We start from the raw sequence: 25325 nt of genomic DNA, 5'->3' as shown, positions 1-25325 counted from the left end.
GCAACTGAGAGGCATTACATGAAAATTTTAATAATCTTTTTTTTTTTAAATGGGAGTCCCTGCTCCGTTCTGCTTCATCAGAGATGACAGTTAATTCAATATTTTCCTTCTTCAGGTCTCTTGAATCACCCAATTCTTTCTGTAATAATTTGAGTGTTGAATACCGCTCAAGTGCCTTGTCAAGACACATCAGACAGAATGTTTCATTCTTCTTTTGTTTCAACAGGGCCTGTTCTTTCATTCACAACTTCAGTAGCAGTGTAGTTAAACACCACAATTCCCTTGGCACCAGCAGAACCCGTATCCTTCTCCTTGGCAGCCTGATGGATTGACTGTCTATCCAAGGACCCTCCTGAATTCTAATAGATTTGGGGTTTTCTCATCTGCCACCTTCCCACTCAAAATTAGGTGGTCTTCAGAGTGTTTTATAGAGTCTTGTCAGAAAACACATTCTGGTGGCTCAAATTTTCTACCTCTTGAATTTATTGAACAACTATGTCCCTAGCAAGATTTTCCTCAATGTTTGAAAACTCACTTGGTATTCTTGTATCCCAGGGAACACACTGGTGTTTGGTCTGTAGGGTTCAATTTGGTATTGTTTGTACAAGCAATTCATCTCAGAATAATCTCTGTTAAACACAGAATTAATCTCAGATGTTTGGGTTTTTTCCCCCAAGGAAAAAAGTCTAACACTGCACAAAACAACAAATGAATTATTTAAAAAAGTGAGAGAAATCATCTTTCATTCTGGCTATAAGAACTCAAGAGAACTTCATTTTGAAAAGCATTTTAAAATTTGATGTTTTAAAAAATGTCACAATACATTTTATAATATAGAAATGGCAGGTCTTCCAGGTCAAATTCAGATTTCTGGTGCTCACATTTCTGGTGCTCACAAGCTGACTTGTGTCGCATTGCTCTTCTACACTTGCACTGATTTCCTGGATTTGTACTTATTTCTTGAATCCTTTCTCCAAACTAATCCTGAAGTCATAGGTTATAGCAAAATGGAATATATTTTCAGGGTACACGTGGTACTCTATTTAATTTAGCCTCACTTAGGAATCCATAGGAGCCAAAAAACACATCTGCTTAATATCAACCCCTCCAGAGACCTGCATTAACCTGAGCTTTAAAACAACACATATTAGTTAAAAAGGAGCCCTAGCAGCTGCTTCCTGCACAGAAAACAACACTCTGGAATGATGGAATGGCCTTGTAGAAGGGCCAGGCAGTGCAGACTGCAAGAGCAGTCATAATTATTGCCTTAAAAGCACTTGAAGCAGCAATAAACACATTAGCAGGAGCCCATCCATAATGCAGCTCCTTCAGCGGGTGTTACTTAAGTGACTTTAAATAAGCCTTTGTCATCCAAATGGGAGCATGAGGAACACTTGGAGCAAAAGCTCAATTTAGCACTCTTGGCATTATTCAAATGATGTGCAAGTGGCAGTGCCCAGGAAAAGGGTGGGGACAGGGAGGGATGGACAAACAGGTGAGAAACTGAGAAAATCTCCCTGAAAAAATGAGAAATTTCAGACTTAACTACTTAACAATAATTAACTAGGAGTTTTCTGCCAACCTCTGTGTCACAATGAAGTATAAAACCAAATATTTGACTATGTCTGGCTTCAAATCCTTAGCCATATCCATCCACCCCTATACTTTACATACATATGCTCACAGAAATTAAGTCTTAAAGTCTTTGTCTTTTCTGTGAATATGGCCAAAGATCCTTTCAGTTACTGCTGTTACTCCCAGTGTTCTACACCTCCACCTGCCTTCTTTCCATCCAGGCAGAAAAAAACCCCAACAAAGTACTACAGAGTTTTTTTCACCTCATGGGAAATTCTAATATAACACTATTTAGGAATTTAACTTTGTCATTTTGTGTCAACAAAATTTCTAATGTTAAATACAGTAATTTATAACTTAGTCACACACATTTTATAGATAATGTCTTAAGATATTAAGTTAAGTTAGTTCACAATTTCTCTCCAGAAATGTCAGGGAGAAAACAAAACTATTTTTATTCAATTCCATTAAGAATTTCATTTTCAGTATTTTCCAGAAAATTAAAGGACAAGCTAATAAGAATTTCCTGCAAAGCAGTGTATTAGTTAAAACACTTCATGGCTTTCTTTAGGAAACAAAGCCATGGATCAAGTACTTTTTCCCCTTCAGAAGCACAAATTTTACATGTCCTTTACCAAGCCATGACAATTTCTCTAGGTATTTGTAAGTCTTACCCTTGTCTATGTTTCTGTTCTTTCTGTGAATTGCCAGCACTCTCTTAGTCTGCTGTTCCCATTTTCCATCCAGACAACACCCAAACACAAGTGGGATCTGTGGTGTGGGACACACTCAGCTTCTCTGGCACATCACATCCCTGTTATTTTTAACACTTCTGATCGGAAAAGGATGAATCTCTCATCTCAGAGTTTAATTTTTTAATTGATGCCATCATTTAATTGGAATTTTAACATTTATTTTAAAAAAACCCACAAACTAAATCTATTAAAGCTAATACCACCCTCCCAATACTTTCTGACAAAGGTATGGAAATATTCAAAGAGTGAGAGGTTAGGATTTTAATTTTCCTTCCATCCTACTTGTTTAGCCATTTATCCTTATACTTATAGATGGGTAGAAAATCCTTCTAAAATGGCAAAGTGACAAGGCAGAGGAAAATGCAGTTTATACTCCAGTTACTTGATCAACCTGGATTGCTCCACTGAAACAGCTTTCTGTGGCAAAATGTTGATTTATGAAATGCACAATGTTTCACTGGAATATCATTCAAACAAAATTGTGTTCTGCCAGCTCATCTGCTCTGGCAGACTAAAGGAAAAGGGGGCAGTTTGAAGAATATTAAAAAAATAAATTCCAAAGATCATAATTAAATGTAGCCTTGGAATTGCTGATCTTCCAGAAATTAAAAAATGCAAGTAATTCACAATTTGCTGAGACATTCCTTTAATACAAGAATTTCAAGGAAATGGATATTTCAGGTTTTTGCTGCCTCTTCATTTTACTTAAGAGACAGAATTATTCACGTAGCTTTTACATTACACATTAAACCTAAAATACCAACTCTGAGGCAATTCCTTAAAGTTGTCTCAATATTCCACTTGAACTGCTGGGATTGAATCAGAATCAATTAAATCCATTGGCTTCAGCACCTGTGTGTTTTTCACCCCAAAACATCAGCCCTTCAAGTAAAAAATGGTATTAAAAATGATGGAATTCACATTTTTGACAGCAGACTGTATTTGCCTGCCTGGCCCAAATCTGATGAAATATTGGCTCTTCAAGCTGTCAGTGATTCTTGATAGCACAAGTGCTTTTTTTGGTGGAGACCCAATTGTTTTTAGAGGGCAGCAAGTTGTACCTGGGGAAAAGCAGCCTGGTGAAGAGCAGGACAAGGGAGACAGGCTCAGGGGATGAGGATCAAAGTACTTTGTCCATTTCCCAGTAATATTTAATCCCTGAGGGCCACAAGACTGGAGACCTCCTTTGTAATAATATTTACTGTAGGTTTTTCAACAAATTAGCACAAATGTTTGGGAACTGAATATACATACATAAATAAGCATTAATCTCCATGAATCTATAATTAATAGAGATTAAATACTCTATAATCTTATTACTTTAGGAGTTACAGGGACAAGTGTGAACTGTTGAGGCTATGCTCTGCATGGTTAATAGCAACAATAATAACAACAATAATGCATTACATTTAAAAAATAGGTTCATCTGCAAAATGTGAATTCTTTAATGAAAAAGCTCTGCATGTCTCTTCCTAGCAAGATATCCCTAGATTTATGTGCATCATAAACAAACATGTCTGTGGTATTATCAAGTGTAATTCCTCTGTATTTGTTATTAGGAAAGGGAATATGGTTTCCCATATGCTTTCCCTTTTATTTCTGCTGTAACTGGGCACAGGCTCCCAGTACATTATCAGGAAACAAAACCCACCATCCCTGCTGTAAATATTGCAAGGTGAGTGTTCAAGACCAGAGGGAATTTTGGGCAGGAAACCTGTGCCTGGAAAGAGCCCACTGTAGGATGGCTAAAACCACCTTTCTGCTCTTCAACTGCTCAAAGCCATCTGAGATTGCAGGCACAGAAATATTCTGGATTATTCATTTCACTGGTGACCTAACACATAGGGTGTGCTGAACCCCAGCGGGGCAGAGAGAGGGCAAACAAGGGGGAACGCACAGCTCAAAGGAGAGCTTGAGGATTTCCATAATGGAAAAAAACACCCAGCTTTTAGCACTTCCTCATCTTACAGCTGCAAATTATTTCCAGGATTTGGATACACCTCGCCAAACAATCCTGTTGGGCTAGCAGAGCAATACCCAAGCAAAGCCTGTCACAGCAATTCAGTATTTGTCATTTCTAAACAGCTATTCCCATATAAAATAAAATTATGGCATTACCCTTCAGCTGTGAGAGTAATAGAATCTCTCACTTCAGAAATGATTGGAATTTAGTGTAACAACTATAATTAAAAGCTCGATAGTTTGCTGAACATATTTTTCCCAGTTTAATGATCCTGTGTTACATGAAATCATACTTTACACTTCAAGTAGCTACAGAGTTTTCAGTGGGAATATTTAGAGGGAAAAGTGCTGCCTTTAATGATTAAGATCAAAAGCAGGTAGATTTAAAAGTTAACTGCCTCAGTAATGCCACTTTCTGGCTGCCACCAAAATCCCTATGAATGGCTCTGAAATAGCAATCTGTTTTAAGCAAAAACCAAACCTTCCTCTCCAACCTTTCTGTCTCAATTTAGCACTCTTGGCATTATTCAAATGATGTGAATTGTCTTTTTTTTTAAGATGATGCCATGCAGGTATTCCACGTGCTGGTGAGATCAGCTCTCCTCCCTGTTCCCAAGTGCTGGAGACCTATCACCACAAGGGCTCACAACCAGGGTGCTCCTGGATGTGAGAACAGAGGAAAGCCATGAGATCCAACAGTTGGGAGACTTAGGAAAGGATGGCACACTCTGATTTTTCACTGGGCCATTATTGCCATCAGCCATTATTACTCTTGGAAGATATACTGCTCCTCTAGGGTGTGCTCAGGGAGCTTGGGAGCAGCTGGCTGGCTGTGGGCACTCACACAGAATCATAGAATAATGAAGTTGGAAGAGACCTCTAAGATCAGAGTCCAACCTATGCCCTAGGTATAGGTTCATTGAGGTTGAACACCTCAACTGCACTATAGCACCAAGTGACATGTCCAGTCTTTTTTTAAACACATCCAGGGATAGTGATTGTACCACCTCCCTGGGAAGAGCATTCCAGAACACAAGGAAAAAGGCTGGAAAAGCCATGTAGAAGGGCTTCCTGTTAGCACAAGTTTCCTTCCTAAGAAGTTACTGCAAGGACTGAAAGACTTCATCACTTTTCCACAATTACCTTGGACCACTTGAATTTCTCAAGGTGCAGGTTTGAGTTTTTTGCCAGGTTCTATTCCAGAGTGATCTGAGGAGCAGCAGTACTTCAGTTTTGCTCTGAGTGTAATTTTCCCACATATGGGAAAGGTGTGGTGATACTTTTGAACCTGAAACATTTCCTTTGACTGTTAAAGATCTTTGTTCTCAATTTTACCTGAAATCACATAGTTTTATGAAGAAGCAGCCTACTGAAACTTCTGCAATTGTTCATTTCAAATGTGCCAGCCTCAGCTGGTGGTCTGGGTTGATTTTGCTGGACAACATACTGGCCTTTCATGTTTCTGTTCAAGAGAACTGAGTGGAAATGTAAGATGGGCATTGCCATTTAACTTTGGATCTTCAGCTGCCTCCTCTGGACAGCTCACTATGTTGTCTTCATGCTGGGAAGGATTTTCTGGCATGGAGGGATTTTAAACCTATCCTGGAGGACAACAAAGGCTTTAGTTCTCTCTGCACTGAACCTGATGGAACAGGGGGTGGCAGAAGCACTCTGATCTCTGGTGAAAGAAATGCAGTGCAAAGCAAGAACATTTACCTTGAAATTCCCTTTTTGTTCCACAGAAACATCCAATTCTAGTTATCAAAACACTGAAGCCAGCTCCCTGGATAATGGAAGGCAGCATCACAAAGAAGGGAGGAAGGTCAGAGAAGTTAAGCTCTGCCAGACAAGTATCAAGCATCTCAGAAATATTAAAAAGCAGCACTTAATCCTAGTGGTTTTTAAAGCACACCCTTACTCATCAAGATTCTGCAAAATCAAAGTTTGACAATAACCAAGGAAAACAGTTCTCCAGACTTCCCTGGCTGCTGATTTTTATGGAGAGGGTGGGCAATGGGCAGACTCACACAGGGAAAAGCCCCAAACGTGGAGGCACTCAATGCCACAGGACAGATCCATCCTTGTGCCAACATGCCCATTCTGAGCCCTGAAGGACACACCTCAGCTCAGGATGTATCACCTGCTCCAATCTCTCCTCTATGATTGAATATGTGCAGAAAAAACCCTTAATTCCCCACCACACAGCATATACAGCAGGTAGTTTTTAAGCAGTAAATTTAAGGCAGGGATTTGACACTGCTGGTCGGTGCTCAGAATTTTGAGATGAATGTACATGATGAGAACTTGAAGGAAGTTTGATTTCTGTGACAAGTTATCCAAGTGAATGATTTCCAAGGGCAGTGAAGGAACAGAAAACCACTCTGATTAAACCTTAGTAGATCCAAGTCCATAAATTAAAGAAGATAAATAAGGTAGCCTCCATTAGTCTAGTCTTTAAATAATTCATAGCAACTGAGTACCCACCTGTAACAGACTGTAGAGTTTATTTGTAATTCTTTCTTTTTTTTTTTTTGCTTAAGAAAACAAGTCTGAAGCACCAAAACACAAGAAAAAGAAAGAATATACAACTCAACCAACATGTAGTTGTTGCTGTTACTTGTCTTTTACCCTATATTTGTATTGTGCCAAGGAGAGAGAGACTTTGGGGCATGGCCTAGTCATGACCTGAGCTAACTAATGAGCAGTGTGGGTTTTATGTGGGGGACATGCAGCACAGTGACTGACACCAGCACAGTTTCCTGCCACAAGACCACAATGGCTCAACAACCATTTTTTATTAACATACTACTTTAGACCTTGATGCTGTCCCTGAAAAGCCTTGAGACAGTTTTGCCATTCAATTTCTATTTTAGGGATTAATTTTGTGATTGATCAGCGCTGACATGAGGACTCTGTCCCTGCTTTTTGGGCCTCTTCCTTGGGGGCTCTACAGTGGAATTAGAGAGACAAACCCCCCCTGCCTCGTGCAGATTGGATATGGGGAAATAGAGCATCTCTTCTTTATTTCATGGAGCTGTTGTGCTGGCCACAGGGAGCAGAGCCACTGAAATCAAAACAAGCATTCCTGATCATGTTGTTTCAAAAACTGGACCAATAATCCTTGATCTCCCACTGGCAGATTGCCTTTCCTGATTCTCCTGCCTGAAGAGCCTTTCTTCAAGAGATTTCTTTTGCTGGAAATGCTTAAGCTTCTCAAAAGTCAGAACTGATAAGAAATAATCTCTAAGCCCCTTTGCTGCTCTGCTCCAAGTGCCACCAGCTCCTATCCCTGCTGCATGGACCTGCAGGGAGGGATCCTGCTCAGCCCTGGGCTTGTGCCAGCAGCTCCCCACAGCCCAGGAGATTCCTCCTGCTCTCAGCTTGGGCACAGGCTGGCTTTTCCCCTCCCAGCACTTGGCAGCACATTTGGTTAGTATTCCTAGAAAATCCTTCAGCATCAGCAGTGATTGATACTGGAGACCCTCAGCTCTGGCCCAAACAGGCTGTAAATCATCTCTCTTCTGACACACAGCAGCAATCACTGCTGGCAGGGAGCCACTGCAGCCACTCCCTGCTCCTGCAGCTTCAGCAGCAGCTCCTGTGGATGCTCCCAGCCAGGCCTAATGCCTTTGATCCTCCCCAGAATGGGAGCAATTGCCTTAACTCACCTGTGTGGCCCTGTTAAAATAAACCCCGCTTCTTATTCATGCTCCCTATTTTCCATTCATACTTTCTGCCCTGTTACACTCTCCCCTTGCTCTTCATTTGAGCTTTTTGCTGCTAGGTGCTCTAACAAGGCCAGGAATTCCTTTTTCCAACAAGAGACTGAATGATTGCCATGGATATTTTTATGTATCTGTGCACCCACACTTGAGCAGTTGGTCAAGGTGCTCTCACTGCCAGGCTGTGTCACACTCAGCATCATCTCTCTTCTAATACTGAATCAAGAGCCACCTCCTGAGTTCTCAGGGATGTTATTCACCACTTAGTCATCAGCGAGTTGTCAATTTGCTGCAGGATCCCCCCATTCATCTCCTTCAGCTGGAACTGGCTGAACCTCTACTGGGACAGATGCACTCCTCTAGGTCCAATTAAATGCAGGTAGACTCCTGACAGTTTTCTGACTTTAGGACAGAGTTACAACACAGCCACAGAAATGGATCTGATAAAGTGGGTATTCCATTCAAGAAATAAAAAGATTTTTTTTCCTGTTTCCAATAAACATACTACACAAATATTTGCAGATCATCACCTGTTTCTTGCTTCTAAGAAACCCACCTATCCTGTCAGACCTCACACAAAGGCAGCCAACTCCAGGGAAATGCTGAACAGGCTCAAGTAATAGCTCTACAATGAAAAATAGATCTGCAGCCAGAGCTGGCTGTGTTCAGCCCCAGCTGAGAGCTCCCTGTTAATTATTTATATTGCACTACGGATTAGCAGGCTGCTTCACAGCAATAAAAGCACCAGGAAATGCAGTCCCAGCCCTAGGGAAGGCAGGGCCAAAGCCCTGGCTGTGCCCAGTGCTCTGCAGCCAGCACTGGGAGTGGCACCATTTGCAGGAAGGACTGCATGAGACGGGCCTCCAGGTCTGTGAGGTTTGGCAGTTTCCCTCTGATCCAGGCCCTGCTATTCCAGCCAGGATTGGCATAGGGTATAGAGCAAGTGATTTCAAAATCCCATTAAAGATTTTACTGACACCAACCCCTAAACTGCTTTCAAACTCTAGCCACTAAGTCAATAATGTGGATTCTTGCTAATTCCTACACTCTGGTATTATCTGCTATAAGCATGGGAAGTTGGCTAAAATCCTCACCACACAGAAATCATCATCTCAGTTTCCCTGGGCTTAAAAATTCCTCAGCAAGTTGAGTTTTAACAAGTGCAGACACAGCTGAGTTGATTGTCCCCCTTATGACAGAAATTTATGCTCCAATCTGAAAGCTGAAAATAAGGAACTTAAAATCCCAGTCTTGCAGTGACCCCATCAGTAATGTCAGGCTAGACATCACTTTTTTACTGATGGCTTTCCTGTCAGAAAATAGCAGTGGCTAGTTATTTCACACCTTCCTTACAGTCATTACTATGATTTTAAGTGCTTTGTGGTATTCCTATCAATTCCAATTCCACCAGCTTTGAAAATTGCCAAGACCACAGCAGGCTTAGTCAGATTTTTTATCCTAGCATAGATTTCAGGGAGGGAGCAAGAGCAGGAAGAGGCAATCAAAAAATCACATCCTGACAGCAGCTGCCTGCAGTGCAGAGAAACATTGCGGGAAGTACTCTTTGCTTTCTCTTTTTTCCTTCCAAAAATTTTCAGATGGAAATTTAGAGTAAAAACTATTACTTTGTAGCCCTCCAACTTTGCACAGACCAGCAGCAAAGTGCTGCACAGAACAGCTTGGGAATGAACCTGCTGCACAAGCACTGAGGACAGATGTTAGGGATAAAAATGAATAAATGCATTAAAAATTGTTATTAATACCATGTTCTTGGTATTAATAACAACTATGTACCATAGAAGCCTGAGAAAACTGTCTGGAAGTGAAAAACAATTTTGGTTGGAAGTATTTTCTGGAGGTGAGCTAATCTAAGTCCCAGCTCAAAGCAGAGGTAATGTTAAAGTTACGTATGTGCAAATATTTGCACGTATTTTCTGCCCACAGTATAGATAAATAAAAAGTATTGTGTATATGGTGAGCATATCCATATTTTATACACACAGACCAGAGCAGAAACCTGCAGCAGTGCAATCACTGTCCAGCACTAGGATCTGTCCCCAAATGAATCATGACTTTGAGTAATGGCAAGTGAGCCCATTTTTGACAAGACTCTCAGTCATACCCTCAGAAGGTGATGGGACAGTGCAACCTTGGCCAGCACCCCTGGGAAGCCAGGCACTGGCACATCCTCCTGTGCCAGAAGCACTTCCTCAAACCAGTCTGTGCAAGTCAAATAACTCAGGATGACAGCAAATTACAGATCCACTGCAAAGCAGGGATATCCAACTTCCCCTCCTTGCCTAGATCTCCTTCCAGACTGGGTGAAGAACTTCCTCACCTGCCCCACCCACTGAGCATCCTCACCAGCAGGCTCTGCAGTAAATTGGGATGTGGTTTCCTTGGGCAGCTCTCCCTTATGGAATGCCCCAGAGCACCCCAACCACACAGACCCTGCCATGGACGTCCAAGACCTGGAGATTTTGCTGCTTGCCAAAATTCACATTCACAGCATTGCCTCTGGAAGGGCACATGTATGAGCAGGAGCCCTAATGAAATGCCAGGCTGGCTGCTCCACACTGGGGAAATGTTCAGTCCTGCAAACCTTGTGTCCCTCCTGTGCTTTTCCTGATGCTCTCAGTTTCCGGCAATGTCCCTGAGACACCTCTGAGTGTCAGGAGTTGGGTTCTGCTTCGCAGAAATAATGTTTAGAGGTGTCATAAAGATATTCTGACAACTGCAGTTTTCAAGCTAAACAATGTCTAAATCTCAGAGACTTTCAGGATTTTTCCTCCAAAACTAGACTAAGTTTTCGCCACCTGGTCTCACAGGCACTGATCCTTTCTTTCCCAAGAGCCTTTCTTGTCTCTAATGCTGTTACCTGCTGTGGGAACAGAATGAAGGGCACAACAAACAACACTGGCTAATAGAATACTAGAAAAAGGACGAGGATCTGTGCATCAATTCCCATAATGAATCCATTTTTGGTTTAACTGAAGTTTCAGGGATCACCAGTCCCTGTCTGTGCACTTGCACACACACCAACCCACAGCTGCACATACATCTGTCTCCCTACAGACAGCCCCAACATGGAGCCCCAATATTTGCCTCACTTTCCCCAATAAAAAGATGGGATTCCATCGTGCTGGCTCAATCCATGTGGCATCTGCCCCCCTCCCCCCAAACACCACTGCCCATGCAAGGGAGGGCTCGTGCTTTACCAGCTCTATTGATCCACTCAGACCTTTGGGTGGGAGGAAAGCCTCTTTAATTACTTTGGCTGATTTTCAAGTTCTGTTTTGCCTTAACAATGTCTTCAGAAATCCAGTACTGCATTTTAGCATTGTTCAGTACTGCATTTTAGCATTGTTATCGCCTAACTCAGATTTGGAGTATTGCTCCCCAGAGAGGCACCTTCTACCTCAGCCTGGCCAGCCCATGCTTGGCATCAAAATCACACCAAGTCATTCATTTACCTTCTCTAAGGATTTGATAACCTCTACACTTCCCTCAGCCACAGGTGTTTTGACCTTTAATTAAAAGGAAAATTTGTTGTCTTCCACTCAGAAGGCAGCAAATAATGAACTCATTAAAATGAGGTTACTGTTCAGGCCTTAGAGCAATAAGAGCCAAAGTCTCATTAGCAGCTAACAATCCAGAACATAGCACATAAATAAACCTAATATGGCAGAGCAAAATGCCTTGGTGCATTAAATTTGAGCAGAATCAAATGTTTACAGTCAATGATGTCTGGGGCATGAAGTCTTAATGTACTTAATGAAGGAAAGCAAATTACTTCTTATTAGGCATGAAATGTTCCTGCAGCAATCGCCCCAAAAAGTTTATTATGTAAATGAGGGATAGAGTTAGAATTAACAAGGACATAGCAGGGAAATATCAACTTCTTCTTAATAGATGCACCAATTATGAAGAATAAAGACACAGCAACTTCAAATTTAGAAAAGGTAATTATATGGATTAATGTAAAAAGCTACTGAATGCAATATAATGAAGAAACTGTATCTTGTGAGTGTCAGAGAGAAGCTTCGCTGACAAAGCAAAGAATTAATTAATAAAGTTAAATCCATGAGTTTTGAGAGATTCCAGGCAATTAAGGGCTTACCTTAAAAAAAGCCCTGTCTTTGCTTAGCCAGGCATAGAGATGTGCCTGTTTGTCCCTGCACAGTGTGCTCCATGGCTCTTTCCTTGGAAAGTGATAATCGCTAAGCATGATCTGTTCAGCCGTCCAAAAATAACCACCTGTGGTTCAACAGGGAATGCTGGTTTTACTTCCACAGGCATGCAGTGGGGACAGGGGTGGGATGGAGATCACTGAGCCCCCAGGGAAGGGGAGATGCCTGTGAAGCCAGGGACAGCAGGCAGAGTGGGAATAGCTGTGTGGCACCTGGCCTTGGAAAGGGATCAGCTTTCCAGCTGTTAAAATTCAATAGAGCTTCTCCACCTTGCAGAGCCTTCAGAATCAAATCAAATAAATACCTTCTGCCTCCCATGGAGCCTGTGCAAATCCTAGGAAGGTTTCTGGCCCTGGGTGCCAGGGATATGCAGCTTCTCCACTCTTTCATTAAAAATAGGGAAAGCAGACCCTAATCACCTAAAAAGTTGTTCCATATTAAGGGTGTGGAAGACATGCGTGGCCTTCCTCCAAACAGACAAGCAGTGACAAAATGAGTTTGGACTGCCTTAGCTGACAATATCTTCTTAGCATTAAATAGAGGGGAGGTCATGACAACAAAATTGAGCTGCCTATTATATGAATTAATATGCATATATGGAAATTGAAATGGCAAGAAAAAAGCCTTTAGGACCAAGCCAAAGCCAGTTCGAGTGACAGATTTGCCCTTTAGACAGAGAAAATGCTTGACACGCTGCAGGTTCCAGGATTCACATCTTAATCCTTGCTCTGTGTTTTTAATGAGGCCAGGCTGGGCTGGGCGGCTCCTGCCTATCCTGCAGCTCTGTCATCTTGCTGAGATGTGAGCAGAGCAGGAGAGGAGCCCCGGTGATGAAATGATGTTTGTTCCCTGCCCCTTCTCCTACTGCACCTTAAGTGATGATAATTTCTCAAGAAGTTCTTCCCTCAAAGGAAAATTCAATTGATTTTGCTCAGCCCATCAGTCTTTCTCAACATATCTAAAATGCTCTAGATAGCTTGGAAAATTATCTTCTAAAATATAACGACTCTGATTCTACGCTCTGACTTTAATGGTGTCAATTTAGTGGGGATTTTTACCAGCTGGGGATTTTCCTCAATGTCTCAGCTAACAGTGGTGTTCATCTCTGAGGTTTTGCATTTTAGTGAATGTTTACTTGTTATATATTATGTAAATATAGTCCCACATGTGAGATTGTCACAGGATTGAAATAATCAACTTAAAAATGTCTGGCAAGATAGACTGGAAACCATACAACCACCTTAATATTTACTGTTAAATCACAAGATTTACTGACATAAGATTGCTTTATTTCCTTCGGCAAGGAGAGGAATTTGCTTGGTGACTGTTGCAGCTGATAAACACTATCTCAATTTTACATCTTCCTTGCAACCCTAAGTATGTTTCTATTTTAAAAACTCAAGGCAGATGCACCCTGCCTGGAAGTCTGTTGTATTACACTCACCCACCTCAGCTGCTTAAACCCTGCTTTTGTGGTTTATCCTGCACTGGAGATACTTCTGGTTTCTGGTCCTTGTTTAAATTAGATAAAAAAACTATTTTCCTATGAAGTTAAAGGAAATTATGACGATACAGAATGTAATTTTTTCAAATGAAGGACATTAGCTGGGCTGGGGTAGGGTGTAAACCACTGCAATCATTTTATCTTTGAACTCTGCAAGAACATGAAGGTCCAATCAATAGGAGTGTTATTAATAGATAATAGGAAAAGTTCTCAAGGGCCACATAATGGAGGCACAGAAAATGGATGAAAACAGAGTTTATAACCTATTCAGCATTGGCAAGGCCAACAGGAAGAGAAAGGCACTCCCCATCTCACATGCAGCACCCCCAAATTCTAGGGGCTGGGGACCCAAAGCAGATCTGTGCACAAGGAGCAGCTCCAGGAGCAGTGCAGAGCTAACAACCAGTAGTAAACATCAAGTAAAGCTCACACAGGTTTAATCATGTTCTCCCTTTCCCTAGGAGCTGGAAATACGTCCAGAACAAAAACTGGACCAGTGGCCAAGACTATTTCTTCCATAAGCAGCACCCTTTGTTTCCTTTCATTTCCAGTGGACTTACCTTAGCTTGGAGGAGAGAATATAAATAAACATTAATTAAATTAAAAATGCATTTATGACATGGACACAGCTTCTACCACAGGCCAGACCTGAAGCTTTGCTCATTCACACTTAAGCCTGAATTTGCTATTCAGACACAGCCCAAAATGGTCCTGCAGGTAAGCAAATCCCAACACCTTCATGCTTAGATGATGAGCAGTATTCCTAATTTTATTTTGGGGTTTAAGCACATTTTATCAAGCTTCACTAATGAAGTGAGCCAGTATATTGCTGCCTCTGAGTGGCAGGGTTTGAGTCCTGCTATGGATCAGTGCCCCAGGGGAAAATGTCCTGGGCCAAGGCACAGAACCATCACCTCCTTGGACACTCAGGCACTCCCACTACCTTTTTTAGCCCATCAAACTCTTATGGAACAAATTAAGCTCTCTGTAATAGTCCTATAAAAAAAGATGAGCCCAAAATAATATTAATTTTTCTAAATCCGTGTTAATTTCTTATTTATTTCAGGCTTTACTAGAGACTCAAAATTTACTGCGCACTCAGGTTGCAAATTTTACCTTCAACCTTGGATTTTCAGGAAAATTTTACCACACAGGTAAGAAGGAACTTCATGCAGTTAAATAGGTGACAGAATTTTAAATCTACCTTTAAACATTCCCTTTCTAAATAATCAGAGGCTCTGAGACATCATTTTCCCAATCTTCTATATTTCATCATACCTGTCACACCTGAAAAACCTTACTCTCTCTCCTGAGGAAATAGAGAGATCTCTGCAACCACTTTGCCTCCTTTATAACACTAAGATTTACCACCACACATCTTTCGGGAAAACACCAAGGGCATCCTTGTGTACCTGAGCAGTTCATCCATAGTGTGTCTTTACCCCTTTGGACACTGAAATGGTGGAACATCTATTTATTCTTCTTTAAAACAGAAAGGATTATGCTTCATCTTGGTTGGGTTTTGTTATAGTAAAAGTGCAAAGTTTTATTAGGTGCATATCTAAATGTACGAAAAAAATAATGGGGAAAAGTAGGTTTTTTTCAAGAACCACACTCTACTTCACAAGTTAATAAGGCACTAAATTGACCTAAATCTACAATCTCTTCTAGTTCTTTTTGTATTTCAAATACCCACTTGTTTCTTCTCCATCCCTAACTTGGGCTTATCAAAGAGACCCACAGCTGCCTCACAAACTCCATTTTCTCCCTGCTCTGTCCCATTTTGAAGGCCTGGGTTAAGTTTCTTCACTTGCCCATGCCTGAGTGACTGCAAGTGAATCACAAACCCCAAAACCAGCCAGCAGTCACTCCCAAAATGCAGGGCACGGAGGGAGCAGCCATCAGGCCTTTCTCTTCAGTATGGAATTCTCCAGTAAACAAGGTTGTTTTCTTTTTCCTGCAGCACTCCCATCATAGGAGAGCAGCTTCCTTAGAACTCGCAGAGTGCTGCAAAGAGGGAAGCAAAGGGATTCAGTGACTCTGGGAGAAAGGTTCAAAGTACTGCTCTCCTTGTGTAGTGGCATTCTTCAAAAACCACGGCAGAAATGGAAAATAAAAGCCAAGAGCTGAAGTGCAGGCACTGAACAGGGATCTCTGGATGTTCCTGCCAAGTAAACAGTGACATCCGTGGAGCTTTTGCTTCCAATGAGTTTTGCAAAACATTAAAGGGCCTGTAAGAAAACAGGATTTCTGTGTTTGCATCAGGAGACTGATTTTGGCAATTATTTCTTAGACTGAAACAAAATGAAAGCATTCAAATTGCAACAAACACAAAGGAAATGTGCTAAAAACCAAATATTGTTGGGTGGCTTGAAGGTGAGGTTACTGGAATGTCACTGTGCCTTTCCAGGCTGGAAAAGCAGGGCAGATGTTTCTGCAAATGGTGGCAGCAGCATTGTGTCCTCTCTCAAATTGAAGGTTTTCTTTGTTACAGCCACAAATCCTCGCTTCTGCCTGAAGCAGATCACTTCACTAACACAGGAGGTTTTATTGGGTTTCCTTCAAGATTAAATCTGGTCAACATTGAATATTGAACCCTAAGAAATATTTGGAAGCCTTTGCCATTACAGCTTCATGCTTTCCACCTAGTTGTATTTTAAAACTTGTTTCACACTTTACCAGAAATGATCGGATTTCAATTAACCAAGGCTAATAAAGGGGTAGTTACAAGGAGGATAGAGGGGAAGCTTTGATAAGATTTCATTTTTATGCATATGTTGCCTTTATGGAGAGTACTTGGTATTTAACAGTGACATTATTATCAGGACAAAATGGAAAATAACTGATACCTTTTCTTTAATACCAAACATCATCATTTGTCCAGCTTTCAAAAGACCTGGAAAACAGCATTAATATTCCTGGCACTGTTTTGTCATTAAATCCATCTGCCAGGTTATGGGGATAAAAAGATAGTGTGGCATTAAAATAAATAGAGAAAATGGGGAGGGGGTGGTTTTGAAGATCATTATATATTAAAAAGAAAGTCCTACTGTTTATATTTAATATTCCCATAGCTAGTAAACATAATAGGAACACAGTGAGACAAGCCAAGGACACCAGGGTTTTTGGCAGACTCTTCTGTGTTTAAAAAGCAATTATGGGCCTTTTTTGCTTTCTAGTAACTTTTTTGTTCCTTTCTTCCCTCTGCAGGGACTGAGGAGGAGGATGAGGGTGATGACCTGCTGCTGAGATCTGTGGATGAATTCTGGTGGTTTCCCCACATGTGGAGTCACATGCAGCCACACCTCTTCCACAATGAGTCCTCCCTGGTGGAGCAGATGATCCTCAACAAAGAGTTTGCAATGGTGAGGAAGAGTTCCCAAGAGATTTACTGGGATGCCTTCACTACCGTGGCCATGCCTTCCCCACTGGTTTCATGCTTGTCTATACAATACCTATAATTTACTCAGGCATGCAAACAGAGGCATGAGTGAGGTTAGAAACTCATCCCAAACCCAGCCTGTTTGTGACTAAAACTGAATTTTTTATTGGCCTTTCCCACTGACACAGGCTCTCTGCAGAGGCAGCAGCCCTGCCCCAGTATCCTGGCAGGACCATGGGGACCAGAATCAGGGCAAACACAGCAGACAGCAGCTGGCCTAAACAGCTTTAGGCAGCACTTTGTACACAGGTTATCAGCTTGGCAAACTCTGCTGCAAAATACTCAGTAAGGCAGGGAGGAAGCTGCAGTGAACTCTAAACCTGGTGTGTGGTTTGGGACAAATCTTGATGCTGACAAGTGAAGCTTCTGGGTTTCACTGTATCTTTTTAAATGACCTGCTTGGAAAATGCAGGTCATTGAATACAGCTAACCTCTTGCTGATACTGACAGATAATTGTGCTTCCCTTTTCCTCATTTGTGCTCTGAACTTCCATGAGCCACCCTCCCCCTTGCCCAGACCTCACAGTACTTGTACTATTTACAGCCTTTTCAGGATAATTCTGCTGGCTTATTGCACATGGCAAAGAGAACCTGAAATCCATAAATGCTGGCTTTGGAAAGACACTGTGTGGTCTTTGGTGAGGCACAGAAATGCCAAGCAAGCAGAGCTGCTCACAGGAGCTGAGGGACACAGTGGGGCTTTCTCAGCTGCTTTGGGAACAGCAGTTCCCCAACCCTTCCCAGCTTCCAAAGGCCAAGGCCCTGCCTCCCAACCCTCACATGAGCCAAGGCACATCAGGAAAAAGGCAGAGGCAAATGCCTGAACAAGCAGTTGGAAGCAATTTATTCCCTTGTTTATGGAAATACTTTCCAACCAACCTTTAAAGAAAATTAATTTAAAATGGCTTAACTGTTTACTTGTTATGCCAGACTTGCCTCCCTTCCCATCTCCTGCTTGGCAGGATGGTTTCCTTTGCTTTCTACACTCCTGCTTCCCTGTCAGCCTTCCTGGCACAGCCTGTTCATGCCTTTGGTGTAGCCTGGCCCAGAGACACAAACAGAGCTGAGACTTGAAATGCAAGAGTAATTTTTTAAATAATCCATATCTCAAAAATACGCAACCCCTTCATCTTTAAACCTCTGGGGAAATTCTAATATTTTCAGGAAGCATGGAGTCACCCAGGTCGAGCCACCTTTGAGAGTAAAATCTATAGCATGGCCTGAAAACAGAGCTGGTAATGGAATCTGTTTGTAACTTCCACTCCAGAAAGATAAAGCCTGTGTCCTGAAGGGTAGAGACTCCTTAGGGTGCCTATAAATAAGGAGCTGATGTCAGTGAAAAGCTGCTGTTATTACACTTTCATTTCCTGCTAACATTTCAACAGGGGTTGTATCAACCCCTTGACCTTGAATCTATATGAGCTGTACCATTTACTTATGAGAACATTTCTTTTCAAAAGGCTTCCTCTGAAATTCTCCCTTGTGGGAGAAATTCATCTTCCCTCTATGACAGCCTCCCTGATAGCTATCAGAGAGGTCCCAGCCATGACTTCAGAGTGGTTTCATTCCTCCCTGGCTGTCTCATCCTCAGCATCATGTCTTACTTGAGAAACAAATTCCCTGTTCTGCAGCTGCACTTGTCTAAGCCCTTCAAGTTAAAGCAAACCTCTTCCCATTATTCTCTGATGTCCAAGGTGGATCCAAATTTAAATTAGACGTCTGGAACAATACATGGAAAATTTGCTTGATGTTACATGTGTTTTGTCTGTTGTCCATTATATTATACTCAGGAGAACACAGCTTGATGCTGGTGCCATTTTCTCCTGCATTTCTCATTTATTGACCATATCTCCCTACCTCCTGTTTTGGCTGCACATACAGGTGACACTTTGAGTCAGCTTCTGCAAGAAAAGCTGCAGTAATTATTTGGAAGTGTGATCACATTAATTCTTCACCTAAGGTGCTATTTCTTTGTTCACTTTTTTTAAACATGGCTAAGGAGGTAACAAGGTTTTCTGGAAGGGAGAGCACACCATTATATCCAAGAACAATACTCAAGGTTGCTGAAGATGCCAAATAACACCCAAAAGTTCTGTTTATTATGACCTTTTGTCTCCTCTGGCTGGTAGATAAAAGCCTTGGCTCTGTTTCACATGGCTTTATCCACATCTCCTAACAAAGCTCTGTAAAATGGAGCTTACAATTGCAGCCTGCCTCAAATAGCCCTGTCAGCACACAGATAGAAATCAGGTACCTAAACAGCTTTTTACACACAGAACTAATTGCTAATTAGGTATCTAATTGCCTTGATCTCAGTGCAGATATGGACACCTCTGTGCATCTGCCTTCAAGGATTCCCTTCCACGCACATTGCATGTGAACCAGGAGGCTGCCTTCACCCAGAGCCCTCCAAATTGTTCCATGCATCCCTGAGATATTTATCATTTCCACTGCCTCCGTGGTGAGAGGAAGAAACTTGCTCACATCCTGCAATAAATGTCATTATCCCATTGCTCTGGATCTGGTAGGCAGCAGGGGAAATTTGCCTGGCAAAATCCTTATCCAAGTGTACCTGAGTGATGGCCGAACAGCGGCACCATGCATAGCCCCATTCCCAAAGTCCTCACAGCCAAATCTCTCATCAAGCATGAGATCCTCAGCCCCAGAGGAGCAAGAGGCAGAGGTTTTAACTGTGCTAAAGTTACAGGCTACCCAAAGCTTTGCTATCTCAATGTCATCCTATTTATGTAAATATGGATGGCGTGTTCCAGAGCCTACCTAAGGAAGTGGGAAATTAAAATTATTTTGATTATCAGTTGGGTTTGAGTTGATCACATTTTGTGGTTTGGGGTTTTTCTCTATCAGAGAATCCCAAAATCCATTAAAAACATTAATGAACAAAATCTCAGATTAAATTTTACAAACTGATAATTCCTCAAGTACTATTCTCCTTGTTTATAGGCAATGCAATGGATACACAGAGAGGCAAAAAAATTACTCAAGGGGAAATCTCTGATAGCATATATTCCAAAAATAAAACAAACAAAGCTTTCCCTGCCATCAATAACAAGATATTCCTCCTCCCCCTTTGTACATCCTTATCTGACAAAAACAAGTAGAATGTATCTAATCCAAAGCCTGTAGCTCTTTATTCCATCCCTGGTTTGTTTGCTCAGTGATTATCTTCTGTGCTCATTTGTGAGTACAAAGCCCAAAGCACAGCAGAGACAGGGCAAAAACTGTCACTGGCTCCACAAGGCAGCTGGGAGCTGACAGGAAGGAAAAACAAAGATGTAGAACTAAACAAATCAATTGAGGACCTGTCTAGCAGCACTCCTTGGCTCCCACCTCCTGCTTACAGCCAACTGCAGATGCACATTAGCACTTCCTCTGCCTGCACCTCTTGAGCTGCTCAAACCACAAGTACAGCGGGAGCTTTTAATACACCAATTAAATCCCAACAATGGGAGGGCTCAGTGACCACACAGTCAAGGCTAAAGCATCTACATGTGATGAAAAGAGCCTCATTTGGCCCATTATTAATATCTGTACTTCACGTGGGGAAGGAGAGCTGCCCACTGCCTCTAAAAATGGGCTGTGAATAGAGGATAAAATCATCCTGTGCAGCAGGATCAGATTTATTCTGCCTCACCTTATTTTGTTCTGAAATACTCATTTGCTGCATCACCTGCTATCAGACAAAGCCAAAAGGTTGTGCAAACTTAGCTGAGGTTGAATTTAGCTTTTGCATCTAATAAAAGCCTTCACACCTGCACCTTGACTGACTGTGTGCAAAGACCTACAGTAGACATAAAATTTATTAAATTAAAAGTTAGCATTCTTATTTTCTCTAACAATGGCAAATCATACCTACATTCCAAACTAAACCAACAAGCACAAATTTTGAAAACAAAAAACCCAATGTACATTTTCAAGGCAAAAATCAGGCAATTGCTCCTTATAATACACAAGAAATATACTCAGTATTTCTCATATCTTGACACACCAGTATACGCCTCCTTTAACACATGTGTTTTCACTCCCAAAATAAGTTTAATAACAAAAATTCAGAAAATCATTAAAAGGGGACACACAGTATTTAATCTTCCCAGGTAAACTGCAGATAGAACTGCCCAAAGAAAACAGAATTATTTGATAGTTGTTTCTTCTTAACTCCATATTGGCTATCGGATGTATTTGTGTGATGAGCTATGCAGTGAGCAGGTTTTATTCAGAGACTAACATGTGTTTTATGTTGAGAACTCCTGAAAAACTGCCTGATTTGGTTTGTGAATGGCAGATCACCATTTCAGCATTCTGTTGCCATAGCAATTCCAGCATCAAACAGCCAGGATATAAACAGGATCTTACACATATTCATCCAGATCCCTACTTTGGGATAAGTCATCCGGAGCAGTGTTCATTGTCAACCCCAGGACACATTTGCCTTACATCTCTGTTTCTGTGTACTCCCTACCCCACATTTTGTGAAGGTTTGTCCATGAAAGCTGAGACAGGATATTCAGGTTAACAGTTTCACAGTCTGAGCATCACAGACCTCCCAGGCATGGCAATAAATGGCCAGATTCAAAGAAATCTTTTGATACAGCTTTTTCCTTTTTACATGTCCATGGCAAAAAAAAAAAAAAAAATTAAATAGAGAACCGGGTGATTTACCATCTGTCATTATAGAGCTATCTCTCATTCCACCCTTTAACTGACTCATGCCTCTCAAGTAGGTAACAGCATTAACAAACTGAAATTACTTTATGTCCTCAGTAAATGACAAAATAGAGAGTTTGGGTTTCTCTTTTACAGGATTGGTCTGTAACCGGAGGTCTTTACTATAAGGAGTGGATCATTTAAAGTCGTTGCATTATGTAATGTAGGAATTAGCGTTCCCTACAGATTTAACCTCATTTTTGCCAATGAATCAAAACCCTTTCTTTGTTAAGTACTTAAGGATGCCCAGCAGAACCTGCTGTTCCTGGAATTAAAGTAATCAATGGATAATGTGGGCAAAAGGAAGGACAAAAACCCCCCCATAAAATAATCATCTCATATTTTAGCCATTTCTCTCTGCAGATCAGTTTTAAAGGAGTAGAAAAGGGCTGACGTGTCTGGTAGTACTGGGAGCAAGATGAATTTGCGTCTTTGGAGGAAATTTGCAAGATAACCTATAGATTATACATTATATATGTATGATGAACACGCATATATTTCCATAGAGGAATTGAGCTAAATATAGATATTGATAAAATGTAAAAGTAGTCCAAGCTATTTTTTGCTATACTCTAACACCATGGAAAAAATCAGGAGATTCAGAAGATATGAGGAATATTTACTTATAAAACTAGGAAGGAATCTTTCTCCTCTGCCAGAACTAGGAAACAAAACTCCATATATGTCACTGCAACATTTTTTTTCATCTGTTTACTAGCTTAGTAAATAAGCAGCAGTGGTTCACTAGATTACCTTTAAAAAGAACCAGGCAAAATATGTGCAATATGTAATGGAACAGGAGGCAAATCTATTCCATACAACAGCAATGGAACATAATCCAGAAGGATTACTCCTTCCTCATTGCAGTCACCCAACTGTAATTCCAGTTCCTTCCAGCTCGTGCTACAGTAGGTACAACTCTGTCTAGGGACAGCAGCTTCTCCAGTGCCACAGCGTGCAGGAACACAGCTTTGAATGATGACGTGGGAGGGTGTTCTGTGTGTCCCTAACGTGTCCATCCCTGTGGTGCCCTACCCTGCAGGAGCACGGCATCCCCACGGGCATGGGCTACGCGGTGGCCCCGCACCACTCGGGGGTGTACCCGGTGCACGTGCAGCTCTACGAGGCCTGGAAGAAGGTGTGGCACATCCGTGTGACCAGCACAGAGGAGTACCCACACCTGAAACCTGCACGGTACAGACGGGGCTTCATCCACAATGGCATCATGGTACACTGCATTTCCATGTTCATAGCAATACTACTGCAGGGACTCCAGAGGGGGCTGCTCTTACTGGAGGCCTCGCCTCTGCCAGCATCCTTAACATTCCTTAAAATTCCCCAGGATCCAGCAGCTGTAAGGATGCCCAAAGAGTGCATTTGTTAGGCAGTTTAAAAGAGGGGGACAAAAATCACACAGACTCAGGCAACTGTAGAAGTATTCCTCAGAAACTAAATGTGCTCGTGGCCCCATCACTACCAGCCGAGTTGTGGCTGCACTCTGTGAAATCATTAAATGGCCTAAGACCTCTGTTCCCAGCTCTGCTTCATCTTTATGCATGAAAGGATTAGAAACCCATCACCTGGGAAGGTGAACAGGTGTAAGTAATCTCCTCCAGCACTTCTGCAAAGCTGAAGTTTCAGCTCTGTTCCTGAAATTCCCAGAGGCAGGACTGGGACACCTGCCTGACTCTTACACCCCTCACCCAGGGGAGAGAAGTCTCCTCCCATGCACTTAAAAGCGCACAGAGGACAGGAAAACTTAGCAAGCCCTTTGGCCTGTCCTACCAAACTGGGTGTTCTAAAGTGAACTGACAAATATTCCAAGGGATGGTTTCAAGTCCCAAAAGCTGCTCTGAATATTGCCTGTGCATACCAAGTGCAATTTGTGATCCCCTAAACAAGGCAGAGGGAGTGGCTCAAAAGCAAATTCCTGCAGAGTCCAATTACTGCTGGAACAGACTCAAGATCAGCAGTATTTTTACACATGTACCCAAATGCTCTACAAATGCAGGTTTTGGTTGTTGTTTTTACTGAGTAAAACTATATAAAATATTGAATTAAGGGAAATCAAAGTCCTTCCCCAGGTTGATTATGGCACTGCAATACCTGAATAAGCTGCTGTTCCTCTGTTCCCAGGTGCTCCCTCGACAGACCTGTGGCCTTTTCACTCACACTATTTTTTACAAGGAATATCCTGGTGGTCCTCAGGAGCTGGACAAAAGTATCCGAGGAGGCGAACTGTTCCTCACCGTTCTCCTGAACCCCGTAGGTACCTTCTTGTGCTGTTTTTGGATGTGCTGGCTGGCAGGAAGGAGGGAGGGGGAAAGGGAAGGAGATCAGGTTGGGAAATCAAAGCCAGGACCACTTGCTCAGATGTAACAAGCAGTTTAAGAACAAAGGAGAAAAGTGTCTTCTGCCAATTTCCAGCTACAACTGTACCTGCAACAATTTCCTGGGAAATGCATTAATTCCAGCTCCTTATTGTTTCCCAGCCTGAAGCCAGGTCCCCCTGAGAGACGTGTGTGAAGCTGAAACTAACCTGTGAGGGTAGAAAAAACTGATCTTGTTCATTTTTTTTCTTTTTTTCATGAGCTTAGCTCCTCAGGCGCTTCTCGTATAGCTCGATGGAAACCCCAGGGCTCAGGCCTGACACCATTCCTCCATCACCAGCTCCTAGAAACAGGTTTTGAGCTGCTAAAAAAATGCCTGGTACCATTTAAGACAGGGGCCTAGAGGTGCAAGGAGCAAGCAAAAGAGCCAACTCCCCCTATGTATTGATTATTTTTTCTTGACATTGTCCTCCCTCCTTCCCATTGCACCCAAACAAGCTGCACCAGGCACAAGATGAATGTCCCTGTCTTTCCAGGTGGCCTCATTTTCAGTGAGTTTAAACTGCAGTACTCATTGACTCCTCTGCAGAGCTAAAGCAACTTCAGGTAGAGCTGACTCAAATCCAGGTCACTTTTATTTAGACACCTAAAAATAGATTTTTGGTGGTATACAGTTAGATGCTGGTGAGTGAACATTTGGCTGGGTAAGTAAGTTGGTGTCCAAGTGGGATTCAGTGGTCTTAGAGAAATGGAACTTTTCTATCAGGAATTTTTCTATACCATACACATGACATCTCACTTGAGAATAAAACAGATCCTTCTTCTTTATCCTGCCTCCCCACTACCTGCAGTTCTCTCAGGCTGGCTTTTCTTCCCATGCTTTCCTGAACTGTAGCTTGGAATTCACACTGAGCTTTATCATACTTGGATGAATACCTGTGCATTTCTCACTGAGGTGAAGATTTCCTCAGATTTGGGCAGTGTAGCAGCCTGCAGCAGAGCATGTACAACTCCTAACCCCACAAGCAATGCTTAGAACAGCCCAAATTCCTCAGCCAATCTGTGTCCCAATAACTTGAGAGCGCCCTAGATATTGGTGGTGGTATTTGAAAAAACTGCCATG

At 42.0% G+C, this 25325-nt stretch overlaps 1 protein-coding gene across 1 annotated transcript in view; it reads left to right on the top strand.

The window, feature by feature from the left end:
• The window catches only part of LOC134418634 (bifunctional heparan sulfate N-deacetylase/N-sulfotransferase 4), a 66695-nt gene that overhangs the window by 19670 nt on the left and 21700 nt on the right, over positions 1 to 25325 (top strand). Inside the window, exons 3-6 of the mRNA XM_063157195.1 lie at positions 14775 to 14862; positions 16919 to 17073; positions 22915 to 23100; positions 24009 to 24137. Of these exons, the coding sequence (XP_063013265.1) occupies positions 14775 to 14862; positions 16919 to 17073; positions 22915 to 23100; positions 24009 to 24137 (558 nt within the window). The remainder of the gene's footprint in view (positions 1 to 14774; positions 14863 to 16918; positions 17074 to 22914; positions 23101 to 24008; positions 24138 to 25325) is intronic.

Source organism: Melospiza melodia, chromosome 5 (genome assembly GCF_035770615.1).
Source record: "Melospiza melodia melodia isolate bMelMel2 chromosome 5, bMelMel2.pri, whole genome shotgun sequence".
NCBI classification, from domain to species: Eukaryota; Metazoa; Chordata; class Aves; order Passeriformes; family Passerellidae; genus Melospiza; species Melospiza melodia.
This window is presented reverse-complemented; position numbering and strand designations above follow the sequence as displayed.